The sequence below is a fragment of the Microcebus murinus genome, chromosome 7, assembly GCF_040939455.1.
Source record: "Microcebus murinus isolate Inina chromosome 7, M.murinus_Inina_mat1.0, whole genome shotgun sequence".
Taxonomy (NCBI): domain Eukaryota; kingdom Metazoa; phylum Chordata; class Mammalia; order Primates; family Cheirogaleidae; genus Microcebus; species Microcebus murinus.
In genome coordinates, this window is record NC_134110.1 from 45788430 (window position 1) to 45811933 (window position 23504).

Here is a 23504-nt window from a genome sequence, read left to right on the forward strand (position 1 = left end):
TGTGCTTAGGGTAAGCCTTATAGATAGAAAAATGTAACCTTTTCTTAAGAATCATAGAATCTTAGAAGATTTACAGTTTCCTAAAAATTTCATTACGTCTAAGTCTCCTTATTTTTTTTTTTTTTCTTTTTTTTTTTTTTTTTTTTGAGACAGAGTTTCACTTTGTTGCCTAGGCTAGAGTGAGTGCCATGGCGTCAGCCTAGCTCACAGCAACCTCAAACTCCTGGGCTCAAGGGATCCTTCTGTCTCAGCCTCCCAAGTAGCTGGGACTACAGGCATGAGCCACCATGCCCGGCTAATTTTTTCTATATATATTAGTTGGCCAATTAGTTTCTTTCTATTTATAGTAGAGACGGGGTCTCGCTCTTGCTCAGGCTGGTTTTGAACTCCTGACCTCGAGCAATCCACCCGCCTCGGCCTCCCAGAGAGCTAGGATTACAGGCGTGAGCCACCGCGCCCGGCCTAAGTCTCCTTATTTATGGAATTTCTCTTGTAGTCTTCCCCACAGATTCTTTACCTTGTATCTCACAGGAGGATACTTTAGGTGTATTATATTGTATGAATTGGGTAGGAAAGATACGAGGATTAGGAAGTTTAGTAAGGATGTTACTACAGTAGTCTAGGGAAGAAATGATGAAGCCCTAAATGAAGATAGCATTAGTGAAAATGAAGTAGAAATAGAATTGACATGACTGAATTATAATGAACATTTATTGAGCACTTAATATATGTAAGGCACTCTTCTAAGGCTTTTGTGTATTAACTCAGTCTTCACAATGAGGTAGATATAATATTTTAATCATGATTTTATAAACAAGGCAACTGAAAGAATGGAGGTTATGTAACTTTCCTAAAGGCATAAAGCTGGCAAGTGATAGAGCCATTTTTAATCAAGGATGACCTAAAAGTCCTTTGTACTTCTTTTTCGTCTATCATTCACCCCTTCATCCCTACTCTCCCGGAGGAATTGATAGACAGAAAGGAGTTGCAGCTGACTCTTTTCAGGAATGCTAGAAAGGAGTTGTGGATGACTTAAGTTTCCCACTGGAAAAATTGGTTGGATGGTGTATGTGTTAGATTCCTGGCAGGAGATAAGTGGCACGCATGTACAGGTTAATTGAGGGAAATTAATGAAGGTACTATTTAGAACAAACAGTGTTAAGAGAATCCGACAAGAGGTGGAGGAATACTGAGCTAGCAGCAGTGAGGAACAGTTACCACTTCTAGGTCTGAAAGATCAATAGGAGGAAGAAGTTACTAGAACGTACTGTAGCCACAGGAAAGAGTCACCTTATAGCAGCTGAGGCCATTAGTAGAAGAATGAAGCTACTGCCTACCCAAAACCTGGAATAATGAATATAATGAGCTCACTCTTCTGCTCACCAGTTTCCATCATGTGTCTTCCACAAACCAGAAGCCAGGCAAGTAGAGCTGCAGAGTAGGGTAGAGAGCAGATCAGGAGGAACAAAAGGAGAATAATCAGAACAGTCCACCCCTTTTTACCCAGTTCATTCACTGTTGTTTTTTGTTGCTATGAAAAGCTAGCATTCCTAACACAGGGAACTTATGAACTCCTATTAGCTATTGAGAATTATCAATGGCTAATTACCTGTTTTTGTAAGTAAAGTGTTATTTGAATGCTTCTATACCCATTTATTTATATATTGTCTGTGGCTGCTTTGGAACTAGAATGGCAGAGTTGATAGCTAAGTCAGAGACTGTGTGACCCACTAAGCCTAAAGTATTTATTTACTGTCTGACCCTTCAAGAAAGAGTTGTCTGGCTGGGCACAGTGGCTCATGCCTGTAATCCCAGTTCTTTGGAAGGCCAAGGGGGGAAGATCACTTGAGGCCAGGAGTTCAAGACCAGCCTGGGCAACATAGAGAGACCCCTGTCTCTACAATAAATAAGAAGATTAGCCAGGTGTGGCATGCGCCTGTAGGCCTAGCAATTCAGGAGGCTGAGGTAGGAGGATCACTTGAGCCCAGGAATTCGAGGTAGCTGTGTGCTGTGGTCATGCTGCTGCACTCCAGCTGGGGTGACAGTGAGACCCCATCTATTTAAAAGAAAGAAAGAAAGAGTTCCCTGATCCCTGAACTATTTGTATTAGTATGGGAGATGGCGGTTTAACCTTTTCCCACCTAAAATAGTAGCTACCACCAGTATCTTTTGTGTAAGATAGTGGAAAGAAAAGTGGGTCAAAGGAACAATGTAAAACTTAATTGCTACAGCCTCTGCTTTCTTTAGCTGGTAGCAAGGCCAGAGTTTGATAACACTGCTTTATTCCTCCAACCATTACATGTTCCCTTTCCTACTGCCAACATTTCTGTTGGGATGACCTGGACTTTCATTTCTGTAGGACTTTCATCCTTGCTTCTCCTGTCTTTATTGGGTTATTGCAGTTTCCATTGACTAGAACTGTTGGTCAAGGCGTACCTAAGAGGCATCACAGTGAATTCCATACATTCCAGATGTAATTGTGTTTACTGTATAGCAAAACTTCAATTTCCTGTTTGGTAATCTTAATTAGTCATTCCAGACAGTACAGAGCCCCTTTCTCTGCCTTTTGGTTCATTGTCATGAGGACCCCAAAGTGGTCAAGGGGCAGTTTCAACTTCCAATTTAATGGAACCATGACTAAGTACCCTGGTGGATGCATTCTTCCCTTGGGCACAAGGACCTCCAAACACACTGAACCCAAGGTCCAATAGACAAGAGGCAAATGGTACAATAGTGAGAATAGTCACTTCAACTTTCACCCCTTGGTTCCTAGTTCTATTATAGCTATGGAGAGATAACCATATATATTGTCCACTAGTTTAAGACAGCATCCTGTCTCTCAATTGAGGCTGTAACTCAGTATTCAACAATTAATTGTTCCAGCAGGTTCTGGATGATAGGGTACAGGATAAAACGAATAGATTTGGACAGATGGTTATTCCATTTTCTGTGTATGGATGTTATGAGGAGAAGCAGGATTAAGAGGAAAGATTTATAGATCAAATTAGAAAATGTTTCATGTCACACACTTTCACGTTAGGAAATTGAGATGAACAGTGGCTCATTGACTACATGTATATGTAGTTGAAGAACAGTGAGGCTGGGTGCAGTGGCTTGTGCCTGTAATCCTGTCACTTTGGGAGGCTGAGGCGGGAGGATTGTTTGAGGCCAGGAGTTCAAGACCAGCCTGGGCAATGTAGCAAGACCTTGTATCTACAAAAAAATAAATTAGTTATGTGCAACTGTAGTCCTAGCCACTTGGGAGGCTGAGGTGGAAGGATCAGGAACCAAGGAGTTTGAGGTTTCAGTGAGCTATGCTCACACCACTGTACTCTAGCCTGGGTGACAGAGTGAAACCCTGTCTCTAAAAAAAAAAAAAAGAGAGAAAGAAAAAAATATAACAGATGACAATAGAGATTTAGGAATCTTTAGTATATAGTTGGTTATGAACGGTGTGGAAAAGCTCAATCAAGATGTCTGGCAGGAGATGAAATCAAGGAAAAATAATCTGGAGAAATTGAAAGTTGAGGAAAATGACCAAGAGACACTTGGAATGTAGAAGCCAAGGAAAAAACCTATCTTAAGAAGGAGAAAATGATTATCAGTTTTAAATGTGGGCAATAAATATAAACTTGAAAACTGAAAGTAATTATTGGTCATTAGTGATCATAGCAAGGACAGTTTCAGTGGAATGATGACTCTAAGTCATACTGTACTGAAAGTAAGAGGAAGTTGGAACAGTGAGCATCCTCTATTTTAAGAATTTCTCTTTTGAGGATATGGGAGAAAGAGGACAAAAATTAATTTGAGGTTGATATAGATCTAAAGGTTTTTTAAAAAAAATATGAGTCTTGAATATGTTTGTAGGCACATGTGTGTAAGGGTGTACAGAGAGGAATGATTGTGATTATAGGAGAGGGTAATAAGTAGAGTGAGATTTCATGGGATACTGTGGAGGATGGTGTCTATAGGACCATTGGAAGGATCATTCTTAAACAGGAGGGAAAGATAAGTACAAGTAGCAAAAGGGCAAGAGAATTGGTAGTTGGCAGAAGAGTGGATGAATTTAAGGATTTCTAGAGTGAATGGGAAGAAAGTAGCCCTAGAAGTGCTGGGAAGGTTGTGTTGAGAAACTGAAAGAGGTCAAGGAACAGGAGGAGTGGGAGAGAAGTAATGAGAGGGGTGGCTGGAGAGGCATCGTGGACATTTAAGTTTGTGATGTCAGTGTGGACATTTAAGTTTGTGATGTCAGCATTGGAACAGTTTTGAGCAGTGATGATGTGCCTTTCAGGTGTGATCTTGATTGCTGTTCTGGAATAGAAATGAAGATTGTAGGAATTGAGGTCAAGGACCTTTGAGGCAGTGTTACTAGATGGATCAGATACATCTGCATTCAAGTAACTTAGAGTGATGGTAGAAATGTGTTAGAAAGAAAGAGTATGAGCCTTCAGTGAATGTTGGGAGATTTAGCAGATATTAATGAAGAGGCACAGAGGATAGCATGCACACAAGGGAAAAGAAATAGAAAAGAATAATAAAAACATTTATTAAGTGTTTACTAGATGCCAGCTACGATTTTAAGTATGTTCCATATAGTAAATTGCTGAATTGTCATAATAACACTAAAAGGTCAATAGGGTCATTATTCTTGTTTTACAGCTGAGGATACTGAGGCACAGAGAGCTAGAGTAAGTAGCCCAAGATCATGTAATTACTATGTGGTTGAGCTGAGATTTGAATATAGGGATGAGTTTACCTCCAGAACACCTGCATTTACCTGCGATACCCTACTGCTCTTGCTTTTATAGTATATGCTATATAAAATCCTATAAATGGCCCAGAAGTGGCAGTGGAAACTAGGAGAATGCCTGTTTCCCTTCTCCCTTATTTATAGTGAATGAGAAAATAAGTAGCTTCTTACCTAGGGGTATTTGGGAGCCATTTTATTAAAGGGTAAGAGGTAGAGAGAATTTTAGAAAAGATTAAAAGGCACAGGGAGGAAATGTTATTTAAAGTGTATGGGGACTCCAAGAGGATGGTTGTCTGTGAAGTGCTGGGGAGATGAAACAGCAAGAAGGAGATAAGAGTGAGAAGTTAGATGACCTGGGGGGCTTGCAGTTATGCCAGTGACTTAAGGATGCCAGGGATTATAGAAGTAATTGGGTCGAATGTTGCAGGCAGGTATAGGTTAGGGCCCTAGGTAGTGTCAGAGACATGATGATACAAGGAGATTGGGCTTTTCCTATCTTCATGAAATACTCTCCATTTTATTGTTGTTAACTTAGTTTAGAAAGCCAAATCCCGTTCTTATGTCACCCTAAGGAGCTGTTGTTGACAGCACTTTCTAAAATGTTGGTTCTACTTGTCTTTCAGCGGATCCAAACTCGTTTAAATTTAGAATGGTAATTGGATGACTGATATGCTAATTAAAGGGAATTTTGGTCCTTCCTATAATTGCTTAGAGTTTACACCTTTAAACTCAGAGCCTTTATCAATAGTATTTTGGCCTTTGCTCTTTCTGATCTCTGTGTTGATACCACAGAGATCTGTGCAGGTGGTCTAATTTAAGGATGTTTGGGTCACTTATTTGGGAATTGGGAGCTGCAGAATTTTGAATAGCTGGGCTGCATGTTATCTAAAAACAGTTCTTATGTATTTAAAACACTTATTACTCAGAGGCATTATGGCATAATAGGAATCATTTGGGATCACTTAGGTGTGTTTAAAGCTCAGTTCTCCACTTATTAATGATGCAGTTTTCTTGACTTTGCTAACTTATCTATAAAAAGTTAACTTTTTTTTATACTTTACAGTGGTACTTATCTCTTAGAAGCTTTCTATAAAAAGTGAAAAGTAGTACTTATCTCTTAAGAGTTGATACTAGGATTAGAGAGAACATATAAAGGTATGTAGTATAATGTCTGGCTTATGGTGGTAGCCATTATAATCTAGTCCTCTATGGTTATTGCCTGAATTTTTCATCTTAGATATTCCTGTTGCAGCCTGTGAAATTTTTCTGTTCACTGTGCAGCTTCTAAAATGTTACTGCTTCATGCCTCCCCATATTTCATGTTTGAGTACATCACTTTTCAACCCAGCTTATTGAAATCATTGAACATATATTCTGTGTTTCATCTGTTTCTCTCCTCCATTGATTCAACACAAGAGGGTGATGAGTAGTCAGTGTATTTAACTGTCTTTCATGTCTTAGGTACATATTTCAGATAGATTGTATACTATACAGCTAACATGGTAGAACTATATATGGCCTCTAGACTACTTGATAGGAAATCATCCAGCACTTTGAAGTATCTGCTGCTCCTAGATGCAGTAATAGATTTTCCCTACTTGCCTGAGAACCTCTAAAGCTCTTGCCTCTTCACATATCCTAATTTACCTCCTGTGAGTAAAGACTCATACTTGTTAATTTCAGTGGTGTAGGTTTTTAAAAAGAATTTTAAATTTTATTTTGTAATTATTGTAAGTACATGATAGTATATATTTATAGGGTACATGTGATGTTTTGTTACAGGCATACAGTGTGTAACAATCAAGTCAGGGTAATTGGAGTATGTATCATGTCAAGCATTTGTCATTTCTTTGTGTTAGGAACATTCCAGTTCCACTGTTTAGTTATTTTATAGTATACCATAACTTATTGTTAACTGTAGTCACTTTGTTGTGCTATCAAATAGTTTTTGTACTAATTAACTATTTCCACTTTATCCCCTCGTCACCATTATCCCTCCTAGCTTCTGGTAACTATGATTCTATTCTCTGTCTCCATGAGATCAGTTGTTTTAATATTTAGCTCCCACATATGAGTGAGAACATGCAAAATTTTTTTCTGTTCTTGGCTTATGTAACTTAACATAATGTCCTGTACTTCCATCTATGTTGTTGCAAATGACAGAATTTCATTCTTTTTATGGCTGAATAATATTCCATTGTGTATATTTACCACATTTTCTTTATCCATTCATCTGTTGATGGACTTTGGTTAATTTCCAAATCATGGCTATTGTGAATAGTGCTACAATAAACATGGTAGTGCAGATATCTTTTTGATATACTGATTGCCTTTCATTTGGATATATACCTAGGAGTGGAATTGCTGGGTCCTGTGGTCATGCTATTTTTAGTTTTTTGAGAAACCTGCATACTGTTCTCCATAGTGGTTGTACTAATTTACATTCACACCAACAGTGTATGAGGGTTCCCTTCTCCACATCCTCACCAGCATTCATTATTGCCTGTTTTTTTGATAAAAAAATACGTTTTAAGTAGGATGAGATGATACCTTATTGTAGTTTTGATTTGTATGCTCTGATACTTAATGATGTTGAGCATTTTTTCGTATAGCTGTTGCTTATTTGCATGTCTTTTGAGAAATGTCTCTTTGCCCACTTTTAATTGGATTATTTGATTTTTTTCCTATTGAGTTATTCGAACTCCTTATATGTTCCAGTTGTTAATTGTCAGATGGGTAGTTTGCAAATGTATTTTCCTATTATGTGGGTTGGGTCTTCACTTTGTTGATTGTTCTCTTTGCCGTGTAGAAGGTTTTTATTATAGCTTGATGGGATCCTCTTTGTCCAATTCTGCTGTGGTTGCCTATACTCTTTTTTTTTTTATTACTCAAGAAATCATTGCCCAGACCAATGCCTTGGAGTGTTTCCCAGTGTTTTTTTTTAGTAGTTTCATAGTTTTAGATCTTAGATTTAAGTCTTTAATCCATTTTGATTTGATTTTTGTATATGGTGAGAGATAGAGGTCTAGTTTGATTCTTCTGCAGATAGATATCCAGTTTTCCCAACACTATTTATTGAAGAAACTGTCCTTTCCCCAATATATGTTTTTGACACCTTTGTTGAAAATGAGTTCACTATAGATGAGTGGGTTTATTTCTGGGTTCTCTATTCTGTTTCCATTGGTCTGTGTATCTGTTTTTATTTCAGTACCATGTTGTTTTGGTTACTACAGCTCTGTAGTATAATTTAAAGTCAGATAATGTGATTCTTCCACTTTTGTTCTTTTTGCTCAGAATGGCTTTGTCTCCTCCAGGTCTTTTGTGGTTCCATGTAAATTTTAGGATTATTTTTTCTATTTCTGTGAAGAATGTCATTGATGTTTTGATGGCGATTGCATTGAATCTGTAGATTGCTTTAGGTAGTATGAACATTTTAACAATGTTAATTCTTCCAGTGCATCAGCATGGAATATCTTTCCGTTTTTTTGTGTCCTCTTCAGTTTCTTTCATTAGTGTTTTATGTTTTTCATTGTAGAGATTCTTCACTTTTTAAATTAAGTTTATTCCTAGGTATTTTATTTTATTTGTAGCTATTGTAAATGGGATTACTTTCTTGGTTTCTTTTTCAGATTGTTTGCTGTTGACGTATAGAAATGGCTGCTGACTTTTTCTATGTTGACTTTGTGTCCTGTAACTTTATTGAATTTGTTTATCAGTTCTAATAGTTTTTGTGTAGAGTCTTTAGGTTTCTCTAGCTGTCAGATCATATTGTCCGCAAACAAGGATAATTTGACTTTTTCCTTTCCAATTTGGATGCCTTTTCTTTCTTTCTCTTATATGATTGCTCTAGCTAGAACTTCCAGTACTATTTAGTAAAACAGTGGTGGGCATGTCCTTGTCTTTTTCCTGATCTTAGAGGAAAGGCTTTGTTTTTCCCCATTCAGTTGCAGTTCTTTAAAATGCATCATTAGATTGCTTATTTGAAGTTTTTCTACTTTTTTGATGTAAGCACTTATTGCTATAAACTTTCCTCTTAAAAGTGCTTTTTCTGTATCCCATAAGTTTTGGTATGTTATGTTTTCATTTTCATTTGTTTCAAGAAATTTTTAAATTTTCTTTTTAATCTCTTCATAGACCCACTGGCTATTGAGAAACCTATTGTTTAATTTCCATGTGTTTATATAGTTCCCAGTACTCTTTTTTTTTTTTTTTTTTTAAGAGACAGAGTCTTGCTTTCTTGCCCAGGCTAGAGTGAATGCCATGGCATCAACCTAGCTCACAGCAACCTCAAATTCCTGGGCTTAAGCGATCCTCCTGCCTCAGCCTCCAGAGGAGCTGAGACTACAGGCATGCACCACCATGCCTGGCTAATTTTATATATATATATATATATATATATATATTAGTTGGCCAATTAATTTCTTTCTATTTATAGTAGAGACAGGGGTCTCGCTCTTGCTCAGGCTGGTTTCGAACTCCTGACCTCGAGCAATCCACTCGCCTCGGCCTCCCAGAGTGCTAGGATTACCCCAGTGTTCTTCTTGTTACTGACTTCTAGTTTTATTTTATTGTGGGTCAGAGAAAATACTTGATATGATTTCAGTCTTTCTTTTTTAAATTTTTAACACTTGTGTTGTGGCCTAACATGGTGTATCCTTGGGAATGATCCATGTGCTAAGGAGAAGAATGTGTATTCTGCAGCTGTTGGATGCCACATTCTGTAAATATCTATTAGGTCAGTTTGGTCTATAGTGCGGATGAAGTCCAATATTTCTTTGTTGATTTTCTGTCTGGATAATCTGTCCATAGTGGTGTAGTTTTTTATCCCATTTTTTTCTGCCATATTCTTTTACTCACCAACTTCTCATGGGTTTGATTCTCTTTTTGCTTTGTCATTTTTTTCTTCTTCTTCCCTTTTTGGGCTACAGTCTGTCTAGAACTTACTGTCTTTGAGATTAATGAGTCTTTTTACTTTTCTTCCTGTTAGATGGTCTAATTTTCACTGATAGTGAAACACTAGAGTGATAAAGTTTTGAATACTTTAGTATTCAGTTACTAGGACAACCATGTTTGAAATTTAAGATAGTTGGAGAGCACATGTATGTATGTAGCTATTTGGGATTTTGTTTCTGGAGTATAATATGTGTATACGTAGTAGAAATCAAAGAAATATGTTCTGTCTATGACCATACCACCCTGAACACACCCAAGATCTTGTCTGATCTTGAAAGCTAAGCACGGTCAGGCCTAGTTGGTATTTGGATGGGAGAGATATGTTCTAATACCAGTCTTTATAATGAAATTGTTATTTTTTATGTTTACAGGGATTTGTGGAACTGACTATATTTCCCACAGTTGCAAACTTGAATAGAATCAAATTGAACAGCAAACAGTGTAGAATATACCGAGTAAGGATCAACGATTTAGAGGCTGCTTTTATTTATAATGATCCAACCTTGGAAGTTTGTCACAGTGAATCAAAACAGTAAGTCATAGACTTTAAAAGTCCATATTTCTAACAGTTCTTTAAAAAAAAAAAATTTAATGATTAATTTTTCTCAACAGATTTTTCTAAGATTATTATGCTCTGAATCCCAATTTTTTTCCTAATTATGATTTCTGTTGCTTTTACAACTCTGTATATTTGATTCAAGTGATTTATCTAGTTATGTCCAACATAGTAAGTTATTGTTTCCCTTTTCATATTAGTTTTCAAGAAGTAATTTCTGGGACCATGATTTTCTTAGCTATTTCTTTGCTTTTAGTTGTTTTTTTTTTTAACTATTTCATAAATATTAAAAGAATTTTCAGTGAGTTAGATGGTAACCATAATCTATACCACAGATTTTTTTTTTGTATTTTTTATTTTTTTTTTTATTTTGGCATATTATGGGGGTACAGATTTTAAGGTTTCAATAAATGCCCATTTCCCCCCCTCCCCCCAATATACCACAGATTACTTCAAAATATTCTATAAAGTATTTTGACTATTTAGAATATCTTGTAAAAATACTATCTAAAATATCTCATTCCTTTCCCTTAAATACTGCATCTATTGAGGATGCTTCTGATTTTTATCATTAAATATATATTGCTGTGATCAGTTTTATGTTCTACTTTTTTCATTTAATATTTTATTTCCACTTTTCCATGTGTGTGTGTGTTTGTATATTTGCTTTTTATGTTCAGGTAATGTTCCATTTACTCAGTATACTGTAGCTTGCATGATTATTCTCCAGTTGTTTGGCATTTATATAGTTTGCAGCTTTTGTAATCACAAGTAATGTTGAGTGAATAGTTTGGTAATGCAATGTTTTTTTTCCCTTTTCAATTATTTCCTTAGTTAAATAGGTTTACTTATCATTCTTATGACTCATCTTAGTATTTTACTGATTATGCCCCAATAAAATTTATACTAATTTAAATGCTATCAACTACATTTGATAGCATTTACTTTTTCCAAGATAGCATTGAGTTATATCATTTCTGTGATTCTTAGGGTTTTGGGGTATTCTGTCAGAACTTTATCATAAACTCTTTTTAGAAGATGGTATTTTAACAAGTATAGATATATAATATTACCTTACAACAGCAGTTCTCAGAGCATGATTCCCAGACAAGCAGCACCTGTATCACCTGGGAACTCGTTAGAACTACACATTCCCAAGCATTACCCCAGACCTATTAAATCAGAAACTGCGGATAAGGTCTTAACAATTTGCGTTTTAACAAGCCTGTCAGGAGATTATGATATAGACTGAAGCTTGAGAACCACTGCCATAAGGGTTGAGAAGGGAAACTTATCTTTAAATGTATTTATGAATCCCAGTAATCATTGGTTTAAAATCTTTCAAACTTAGAGGGGAGATAAGCAAATGAGGTTGAAAAAATTCAGGGAATCACTGAATTATTCCTATAACTTCCTATTTCACAAAAGTAAATTGTTGAAATTATATTGTTTTTATAGCCGTATTTGTAGAACTGCCATGAAAAGACATTTTAGAAAATCATCTACATCCCCATTCCCCCAGCAAAAAAAATAAACAAAAACCAGCTGCCTTTGGAGTCGTAAGTATATACCACGAATGAATAGAACAGTCAGTCACCTGTAAAAGTGCAAATAGGAGAACCATTGCCTTGCCAGAAGGCCAAAATATCAACCCTGTCTGCATTTGATGATAGGGTAAGAAGCCTGTCAAAACAAACAAACAAAAAAAAGCAAAATCTGCACATCTGCTCGACCTGTAATTTGTTTTTGCTACCTAGGTCTCAATGAATATAATCTGTTATGGTGTATTGACAAAGACTTCTAGTCTGTTAAGGGAGCAAGCTTTACTCTTTACCTACTATGTTTATTTTGATGTTTTCCCCTAAAATTTTTCTCTAGTGATATAGAAGATGCCTTATCACTTTTGGTGTTATAATAAAGGAAAGGAAATAATAAAGGAGATCTTTTCAAAGGTTAGGTTAGAGGATTGGGGAAGATAAAATATATTTTAAACTTTTCTTTCAGCTAGAACCAGAGCTTTGTTGGCCATTGTCACATTGTAAATGCTTGACCTACTACCCTTTCTTTTCTGCTAGCTCTAGAATCTTAGTCACTTTTTTTTTCCTGTTAGTCCCAATACACCAAAAGTGATAAGGCATCTTCTATATCACTAGAGAAAAATTTTAGGGGAAAACATCAAAATAAACATAGCAGGTAAAGAGTAAAGCTTGCTCCCTTAACAGACTAGAAGTCTTTGTCAGTACACCATAACAGATTATATTCATTGAGACCTAGGTAGCAAAAACAAATAAAGACATTGGTTATTCTTTAAGAGAGATGACAATAGAGGTGTTATTTTTGCTCGTGTTTATCTATTCATTGTTCAAAATAGGATTTAATTTTTTTTGAGATAGGGCCTTGCTTTGTAGCCTAGGCTAGAGTGCAGTGGCATCCATCATAGCTTACTGCAGCCTCCAACTCCTGGTCTCAAGCAATCCTCCTGCCTCAGCCTCTTGAGTAGCTGGGATTACAGGTGTGAGTCACCACACCCAGCCAGGATTTAAAATTTTTCTTTTTTTTGAGACAGAGTCTCACTTTGTTGCCCAGGCTAGAGTGAGTGCCGTGGCATCAGCCTAGCTCACGGCAACCTCAAACTCCTGGGCTCAAGCAATCCTCCTGCTTCAGCCTCCTGAGTAGCTGGGACTATAGGCATGCCACCAAGCCTGGCTAATTTTTTCTATATATATTAGTTGGCCAATTAATTTCTTTCTATTTATAGTAGAGATGGGGTCTCGCTCTTGCTCAGGCTGGTTTTGAACTCCTGACCTCGAGCAATCTGCCCGCCTCAGCCTCCCAGAGTGCTAGGATTACAGGCCCAGGATTATAGGTGTGAGCCACCGTGCCGGCTCAGGATTTAAAATTGATTTGAGAGTTTTCTTAGATAACAGTTTGTAAAAGTAGCTAATGAAATTAGCATGAAGGGTAAACAAGTATAGTATGGTGGGTATATACTACTATGTTACTTCATACTTCCTAGAGGAAAACTGTAGGTTTGGTTCTTACACTTCTGGTTGCCATAGCAGAGAGGGAAACAATGTTATTTATGAGATTCATAAGACACAGACAAAAATACAGACAGTTAGATGTAAAAAATATCTCCTGTGGATGACATTGTTTTTCAAGGGAACTTTGGGAAAGACAGATAGATAAGGTCTTTAGCATGCTCCTAGACACTTCATTTATGTTTCTTGTTTCTAAAAACACTTTCCGTCTTTATTAAACGAATAAAATTTCTAATAAAGCTAAAACGAATAATAGTTTTGAAATTAAAAGTGAAATTTCAAATTCAGTGGTAAAATTTGATCTTTAATACATAGAAGAATGTTCTAACACTCAAAGAAGTAATTCACTAGTTAATCACATTTTCTTCTTACTTTTAGAGCTAAAGTGCCAGCCCTCTTATTTTGTTAGAAAGAGGATGCTTATGGTGGTTGAGATTCAGCTCTTTTGAACTATAGAAGGATGTAAGGAAAGGAAACATTTAGATAAGAAACCACAAGGCATTTCTACCTATTTTATCCAACTAAATTTTAGCTGACTTGTTAAATTACCTTATAAGCTTCCCTTTTTGGGGGAGGGGAGGTTTTATTGTCACTAGTAAAATAATTTCAGCACTTGAAATTTCTCCAACTATATTTTGTGTTTGATTGAATCTTATGTATCATATTAAATAAATATAGTTTGCCTCTGTAGAAGCTATGGCTCTTTGATGTTTTTGTTTGCTATACCTCTCTCTTTTTGGAATATAACAAATGTATACTTTGCCAGAGAATCTGTTTCTGTGGATGGGTAGCCTATAGTGGCTGACATCTCTTTTTTCTCTTTGTTTCTTTCCTTTTCCCAGATAGGCTTTGTCACTTTGAGAAACTGTTTTTATTTTGCTTTAAAAGTTTCAACTTTCAGCTTGTAATCAGTGAAATCCCCTCATCTTTTTCTTAGAAAAACCTGTGAAGATAGATTTTTTTCTAAACAGCCTTATTTCTTGATATCAGGTCCAATTTTGTTTTATTTTGTAAAAGTTATCTTTATTCATTTTGGTATTGGCTTATTATTTGGGTTTTTCAGTTTGTGAGAACTCATCAAAAATACACTTAGGGCATATGTACTTTTCTGATATATATTATACTTCCATAAAAATTTTTTAAAATAGAGGAAACATTTAGAAATAATTAAAGCTGAAGGTGTTTTTTGTTGTTTTTTCTTTGAGAGAGAGTTTTGCTTCGTCACTCTTGCTAGGGTACAGTGGTGTCATCATGGCTTACTGTAACCTCAATCAAACTCCTGGGCTTAAGCTTATCCTCCTCCCTCAGCCTCACAAGTAGCTGGGGCTATAGGCATGCCACAATGTTGGGATAATTTTTTTATTTTTTTAGTAGAGACAGGTCCTCACTCTTGCTCAGAGCTAGTTCTGAACTCCTGACCTAAAGCAATTCTCCTGCCTCGGCCTTCCAGAGTGCCAGGTTTACAGGCGTGAGCCACCATGCCTGGCTGAAACTGAAGTTTTGCAAAATCTGCACCTATAGTTTTAAGAAGCAAATGTTCTTTATTGACAAAGGATTGTCCTATTAATTTAATATGGATGTATATAAGTCCTTCAAGAAAATTCTTTTGATTCCCTTAATTTACTATTATTTTGATATTCCTTTCTAGCATTATTTCTCTTAAAGCTGTGTTTCCAAAAGGAGGACTAAGAGATGGGGATGATAGTGGTTATAGGGCAAGGCCATTAAATATTTTTTCAGTCCTTAGTATCCTGAAAATTGAAAACAGTTATCTTGAGCTATATGAAAGAAAACATTTGATTTATACGCTGAAATCTAAATCATCAGAATATTATTGCTCATGACTGACTGCTCAGTGGATTTCATTTATGATGACTCACCCATTTTATTTTGACCATTGTATCATTTTCTCAGGAAATGAGGAAATTAAGTGAAAGTAATTTCCTATAAAAAAACTAAGAACTCTAATATATAGCGTTAGAATCTGGCTTTCTTTTTGTACAACAGATATTATTTTAGTTTTGAATTTCACAGATAACTTGGGGGAGGGATAGAAGTTATGCAGCCATCTCTCAAATTTCATGTTTTTGAAATTTGATTGAAAATAAATTATAATCTGTAGATATACAAAATTGTGTTTAAAATTAGATGGTATGGTAACTAAGTGCTGATGATGAATAGGAGCGACTGGCACTTTTTTATATTGATGGTGGGAATGCAGAATGGTCCAGCTGTTCTGGAAGACAATTTGGCAGATTCTTAAAATGTTAAACGTATGTTTACCATATGATTCAGCAGTCCCACTTCAGAGTATTTATACTACAGAAATGAAACTTACATTCATACAAAAATCTGTATACAAATGTTCATAACAGCTGTATTTGTGATAGCCAAGAGCTAGAAACAATCTATATGTCCTTCAGCTGGTGAATAAACTGGGATACAATATATATAATGTAATACTACTCAGTGGTAAAGGGGCAAATTGTTGATACATGCAGCGACTTGGATGAATTTCAAAAACATTACTGAGACAAGCCAGTCCCCGAGTGGTTACATTCTGTATAATTCCATTTATTTGACACAGGAGAGATAGCACAAGGTTCATTTTTGTGGTCATAGAGCTGTTCTGTATCCTGATTGTGGTGGTGGTTACCTGAATCTGTACATAACGTTTGAATTTATAGATCTGTATACCAAAAGAAAAAAAATTACCTTTATTGTATGATAATTAAAAAAAATAGATATCTCACTTTATTGTGCTTGGCAGATAATGTGGTTTTTACAAATTAGAAGTTTCTAGCAATCTTGTGTTTAACAAGTCTATTGGCACCATTTTTCCAACAGCGTGTGCTCACTTTGTGTCTCTGTCACATTTTTGTAATTCTTGTAATATTTCAACCTTTTTCATTATTGTCTTTTATGGTGATCTCTGATCATGATCTTTGATGTTAATTTTGTGATTGTTTTGGACTGCTACAAATGGCATCTATATAAGATGGCAAACATAAACGATAAATGTTGTTTGTGTTCTCATGCTCCACGGACTGGCTCTCCCTCTCTTGGGGCTTTTCTATTCCCTGAGACACAATAATTTTGAAATTAGGCCAGTTAATAACCTTACAATGGCCTGTAAGTGTTCCAGTGAAGGGAACAGTCTCACATCTGTCACTTTAAATCAACAACTAGAAATGATTAAGCCTAGCGAGGAAGGCATGTTAAAAGCCTAAATAGGCTGAAAGCTTGGACTCTTTTGCCAAACAGCCATGTTGTGAATACAAGGGAAATTTTTTTGAAGGAAATTAAAAGTGCTACTCCAGTGAACACATGAATTATAAGAAAAACTAAACAACCTTATTGCTGATATGGAAAATGTTTTAGGGATCTGGATATAAGATCAAACCAGCCACAATATTCTCTTAGGCCAAAGCCTAATCCAAAGCAATGTCCTATAACTCTCTTTAATTCTGTGAAGGTTGAGACAGGTAAGGAAACGACAGAAGAAAAGTTTGAAGTTAGCAGAGATTGGTTCATGAAGTTTAAGGAAAAAAGCTGTGTCCACAACATAAAAGTGCAAGGGGAAGCAGCGAATGTTGATATAGAAGCTATAACAAGTCATCTAGAAGATCTAGCTAAGATCATTGATGAAGGTGGCTACACCAAACAACAGATTTTCAATGTAAACAAGACAGCCTTATAATGGAAGAGGAATGCCACCTAGGACTTTAATAGCTACAGAGAAGAAGTTAGTGCCTGACTTCAAAGGACAGGCTTTCTTGTTAGTGGCTAATGGAGCTGGTAACTTTAAGTGGAAGCCAATGCTTATACCATTCTGGAAATACTAGAGCCCTTAAGAATTATGCTAAGTCCACTCTGCCTGTGCTCTATAAATGGAACAACAAAGCCTGGATGATGATACATCTGCTTACAGCATGGTTTACTGAATAGTTTCAGTCCAGTGTTGAGATCTACTGCTCAGAGAAAAAGATACCTTTCAAAATATTACTGCTCATTGACAATGCATCTGGCCACCCAAGAGCTCTGATGGAGATGTACAAAGAAGTTAATGTTTTCATGCCTGCTACTGCAGTATCCATTCTGCAGCCCATGGATCAAGGAATAATTTTGACTTTTAAGTCTTATTATTTAAGAAATACATTTCATAAGGCTATAGCTGCCATAGATCATGATTTCTCTGATGGATGGGCAAAATAAATTGAACACCTTCTGGAAAGGATTCGCCATTCTAGATGTGATTAAGAACATTCATGGTTCATGGGAGGATGTCATAATGTCAATATTAACAGGAGTTTGGAAGAAGTTGATTTCAACCCTTGTGGAGGACATTGAAGGCTTTAAGACTTCAGTGGAGGAAGTAATTATAAATGTGGTGGAAAAACAAAGGAACTAGAATGTGACTGAATTGTAATCTCATGATAAAACTTTATTGAATAAAGGAGATTCTTCATAAGGATGAACAAAGAATGGTTTCTTGAAATGGAATCTGCTTCTGGTGAAGATTGTGGGAACATTGTTGGAATGACAACAAAGAATTTATAATGCATAAACTTAGTTGATAAAGCAGTGGAAGGGTAAAGGATTGACTCTATCTAATTTTGAAAGAAGTTCTGTGGTAAAATGTTACCAAACAGCATTACATACTATGGAAAAATCTTTTGTGAAAGAAAGAGTCAATCTATTTGGCAAACTTCATTGTTGTCTTATTTTAAGAAATTGCCATAGCCAGCCAGCCCTTTATCAACCACCACCCTGATCAGTCAGCAACCATGAACACTGAGGCAAGACCTTACACCAGAAAAACAATTATAACTCATTGAAGGCTTAGGTAATTGTTAGCATTTGTTAGCAATGAAGTATTTTTTAATTAAGATACATGCAGTGTTTTTTTAGACATGCGATAGCACACTTTATAGAGTAGCGTAAATACAACTTTCATGCACCAAGCAACCAAAAAAATTTGTGTGACTCAGCTTTGTGCAATATTCACTTTATTGTGGTAGTCTGGAACCGAACCTGCAACATCTCCAAAGTATGCCTATAGATAGTACGTTAAAACACAGAGTTGTTTTATTATTGTTTTGAAGTTTTTATACCATTTTTTCACATATTTATTTAAAAGAAAGAAATTGTTAAAATATATTGAGCAATTATTTTACTTCCAGAACCGTATGTTTTGTAATTGTTACTCTGAGTAGTTGTTAAAGCTGTAGTTACATTACTTTCTTCCTAATTGGTGGAGAGCTGGATGAAGATGGGAGAGGAATGACCTCTGTCAAGTTAAGAGTCTATAACTGTAATGTTTCTTTAATGGTTTTTCCCATTCTTTTTTCTTTTGGATCATTCTGCAGAGTATATGAAATTTGCCTTTTAACTAGATTGAAAATGTATTAAGCTATGAAAATGTCACTAACTTTACCTTGTGGCTGTATCTAATGGCAGGATGGTAGGCATAAAATTGCACAATGAGGATATGGCTTATGGTATTTGTGTCTTCTTGTTTTCTTGCTCTTTTCATTTCTTGTCTTTTTCCTTTCTCTCATTTTTTTCATATTACTTTAACTGATTTCAGTGAGGAAATGTAATATGTGTGTATATATATGTGTGTGTGTATGTATACATACACACACGTAAGTTGTTTTTATAAAATAAAATTAGAAAATCAGATGAGAGCAACATTTTCATATTTCTGTAAGACTTCCATATATTGTTTTCATCCAGTGGGAAATAAGGCCAAATAACTATTGAACAAATATTTATTGAATACCTCTTGAATGTAACAAAACCAGTCAAAATTCCCTGCCTTCATTAAGTTTACATTGTCATGCCCTGGGGAGTAGAGATAAGTAATATTACATTTTGAAGAATTGAATCCTATCTTGATTTGTTTTAGACATCTTGATTTTTGTCAAATTATAAAGCTTGTTGAATTGATTCAAATTTTTTCCTGATTGATAAAGAATAATTATTTTTTTGATTCTACATATGGTGTTTACATTTGTATCAGAAATGCGTAGTGGCTTTGGCATTCCAAAATTAATGAAGAATGTGATAATCATAATAATCACATAACATTTGTGAATAGAATATGTATGCCATTGTATTTATAGTTGAATAGTTTTTAACCTAATGAGTGGTACAGCCATTACTTGGCTAAAAAGTGTTCTTAGATATTATGTAAGAAGATATAATGCTTAATACAAGTGATATCAAAAGATATTTAAGAAAATGCTTGATAAAATACATGGCTTATTGTTATTAAAAGTTGGCTCTTTTTTTCTCCCCCAGGAGAAATCTCAATTATTTTTCTAATGCTTATGCAGCTGCAGTTAGTGCTGTGGATCCTGATGCAGGAAATGGAGAACTTTGCATTAAGGTCCCTTCAGAGCTATGGAAACACGTTGATGGTAAAGCACCAAAAATATATTGACTGCACACTAAAATCATGTTAGATTCAGAAACTAGACAGTTTTGTATGAAAATTATAAAATTTAAAATTTGTATCCAAATTGTAAACTAAACTGAAATATACAGAAGAGGCTGGGAGTTCTTTTTCTTATTAAGGAAGCAAAAACAGGACAATCAAAGACTGCGACACTATTACCTCATTTCACTGTTGTTTTTTAAAATGAAAGATAGTTTTAAAAAATCAGATAGAACAATTTGTCAAGATTTGAGAACCACACAATGTCAAATTAGTTTAGAATTATACCATTTTGTACCAAGTAAGATCCTGAAAAATCATGTGGTTCGATTCCTTTTTTTTTTTTCCACAAAAGAGTAATCTTAAGTCTAATGTAAGAAAGTGACTTGTTGAAAGTGACTAGCCTAATTAATGGTAAAGACAAATGTGGAAAATAGGGTTTCTGACACTCATCTTGCATACTCCTTAAATCTTTGTTTTCTCTCGTGTAAAGTTACTGTCATTATAATCATTATACGTAAGCTTCTGCCTACCTTTAGCCTCTAAAAAATTAATCAAGACAAGGAAGTAAAAGACTGTGTTTTTTTTGTTTTCTATATGTGTGGGATTGGGGTGGCATTTCTGGGGGAATTACCCAATTTAGGGGATAGTCCAGATGGTTGTAATCTTTGGGGGAAAATGAAAAGAAACATTTTTTAAATCTTATGAAAGCAACACCTTTATTATGCAGAAATCAAACAAAAACATAATAATGAAGATTCTCAGGTGGTCCTCCCTACTCTGCTCCCCTACTTCTCTCCAAAGTCAACTATGGTTAACATTTTGTGGGAGAATGAATGTATTAGTAAGAGGATAAAACTTGAAAAGTAGGTTTGGGGATGGATTTGGAAGGCCTTAAGTATCCAATGTGGGAGTTTTGAACTTTTTCTTTAGGCATCACATATTGTCAGAAACAGTTGAGAGGAGGATACAGCATGAGCAGAGCTATATTTTGGGAAAATACTATCAGCAGTGATTAGAATTGATTGGAGGTAGGAACACCGATGGAAGCAGGCTTTTGAGTTAACATAGGCAGAGAGATGATAAAAACCTAAACTAGGGTTAAGTAGTGTGATTTTTCAGATAAAATTCAGCCTCTGATTTCCATTTTATGTTCAGCATTAAGTCTTTGCCTTTATTGTGTAGACCACTGTTATTTATGTACCAATGTGTATGTATATTCATTTGTTGCAGAGTTAAAGGTCCTGAAGATACATATCAATTTTTCTTTGGATCAACCAAAAGGTGGTCTTCATTTTGTAGTACCCAGTGTAGAGGGAAGTATGGCAGAGAGAGGTGCTCATGTTTTCTCTTGTGGGTATCAAAATTCTACAAGGTAGATTATAAAGTTTTCTATACTTCAATTAATTTTATTTTTAATTGCATTTTTTCTTATATATGTGTAATACATGCTTAGTATAAAATGATAAGTATGAGCTTGACTTCCCAAACTTATACCTCTTCTCAATCATTTTCTATTAGTCAGTCCTTCTCAATCTTGTGTCTTCTCTCTTCTTCTCTTTCCTTTTAAAGTGTCCTATTCTAAATTAATCATCTCACTTGATTCTTTTTTTTGGCTTTATATTATAGTAAAACATGCATACAGAAAATGGCCCAAATTGTGAATGTGAAACTCAGTGAATTTTTTCACAAGTGAACAAACCCATATAATCCACACTCAGATCAAAACAAAGAACATTACTAGAATCAGAGACCCCTCTTATCCATTTCTATTCACTACTTGCCTACTCAACATTCTCCTGCCCAACTATTCTCATTTCTAAAGTACCATTGATTAATTACACTTGGTTTTGAATTTTATATAAATGAATCGTGTGTTATGCTCTTTATGTGTGGCTTCTTTGTTCAACATTACTAGTGAAATTTATCTAGAATGTTGTGTGTAATTATAGTGCATTCATGCTCATAGCTTATGGCATATTACATGTTATTGAAATATTATTTTATAATATGTGTATTCTCAGATTAACTCCTCTAAGCCAGGGATAGGCTTAGTCTTAGTCATTATCAAGTACCTACCCTGGCACATAATAAGACCTGACCTGAATTGATTAAAGCCAGATATAAATTTTATATCCAGGGGTCTCTGATTCTAGTAATGTTCTTTGTTTTGATCTGAGTGTGGATTATATGGGTTTGTTCACTTGTGAAAAAATTCATCGAGTTTCACATTTACAATTTGGATCATTTTCTGTATGCATGTTTTACTATAATATAAAGCTAAAGAAAAAGAATCAACTGAGATGATAAAATTTTATAAATTTTATATCCGACTTTATCAGTACTAAGTTTGAATTTATACAATGCATTACATACTCCAAAAAAAGCAATTCTCTAACTTAAGGAATAAATTCTCAATATTAATTATGTTCATAAAACTTTATTGTAAATTTTTTTTAGTTTCTTGAAGTAAATGCTACATAAAAACTGACTAATGTGAATATATAGGTTAAAATTATTTTTAATTAAAAAAATCAAAACTAAGAATTGCTTAACTGGTCTGAACTGGCCATATACCACATGATATATTTTATTAATATTGCTAAATAATATTTGGAAACAGATTTTATCAGATCCTTTCACCTTGCCCAGTAAATAAAGCTTTTTCATTTTCTAGAAATGTTAAAATAACTTGCATGTGGAGAAAACAATGTAGAGTATACTTTCAATGTATTTTCTATACTGTCAATCTTTTTTCCAGATTTTGGTTCCCTTGTGTTGATTCATACTCTGAATTGTGTACATGGAAATTAGAATTTACAGTAGATGCTGCAATGGTAGCTGTTTCCAATGGAGATTTGGTGGAAACAGTGTATACCCATGATATGAGGAAGAAGACCTTCCATTATATGCTTACCATTCCTACAGCAGCGTCAAATATCTCTTTGGCTATTGGACCATTTGAAATACTTGTAGATCCATATATGCATGAAGTAAGTCAGAGCTTCTCTCTTTTATTCTCCTCTCACTGTTTTACTCCTTATAAAAAGATTTTTAATAAAATACTAAATCTTAACTCTTCTTTCCGCTATCAAGAACATCGCTAGAGAGAAAATGTTTCCTTATCTGGTATATTTAATGATGTTAATTCATGAATGAATTCCTTTCAAAATGTTGTGTTTAAATTTCAAATTGTTTTTTTTTTTGAGACAGAGTCTCACTTTCTTGCCCGGGCTAGAGTGAGAGCTGTGGTGTCAGCCTAGCTTATAGCAACCTCAAACTCCTGGACTCAAGGGATCCCCCTGCCTCAGCATCCCAAGTAGCTGGGACTACAGGCATGCACCACCATACCCGGCTAATTTTTTCTATATATATATATATATATATATATATATTAGATGGCCAATTAATTTCTTTCTATTTATAGTGGAGACAGGGTCTCACTCTTGTTCAGGCTGGTTTTGAACTCCTGACCTCGAGCAATCCGCCCGCCTCGGCCTCCCAGAGTGCTAGGATTACAGGCATGAGCCACCGCGCCAGACCCAAATTGTTTTTCAAAAGGGAGCTTAACATTCCAAAAGAGCTTCAGTTATACCTTGATTTAGAGTATAGGTTGATTTCTGTAACTAGTTTTATTCATTACTAATGTCATCTTTTTGTTTAGCAGATGTTTTGAAATGTTATAGTCCCATCCTGGAATCTGAAATATTGTAAATTTAAAATTAAAGAGTAAGACTTAGTCTCACTTCAACATATATAGAG

At 35.2% G+C, this 23504-nt stretch overlaps 1 protein-coding gene across 3 annotated transcripts in view; it reads left to right on the forward strand.

Annotated features, from left to right (window-relative positions):
* TAF2 (TATA-box binding protein associated factor 2) overlaps window positions 1-23504 on the forward strand; it is an 83431-nt gene that overhangs the window by 2147 nt on the left and 57780 nt on the right. For 2 of the 3 annotated variants that reach the window (XM_012753794.3, XM_012753795.2), the window contains exons 3-6: window positions 10075-10235; window positions 19607-19725; window positions 20976-21117; window positions 22504-22735. In XM_012753794.3, coding sequence (XP_012609248.1) covers window positions 10075-10235; window positions 19607-19725; window positions 20976-21117; window positions 22504-22735 — 654 coding nt within the window. The remainder of the gene's footprint in view (window positions 1-10074; window positions 10236-19606; window positions 19726-20975; window positions 21118-22503; window positions 22736-23504) is intronic. The other variant, XM_076005055.1, reaches the window with a different exon arrangement.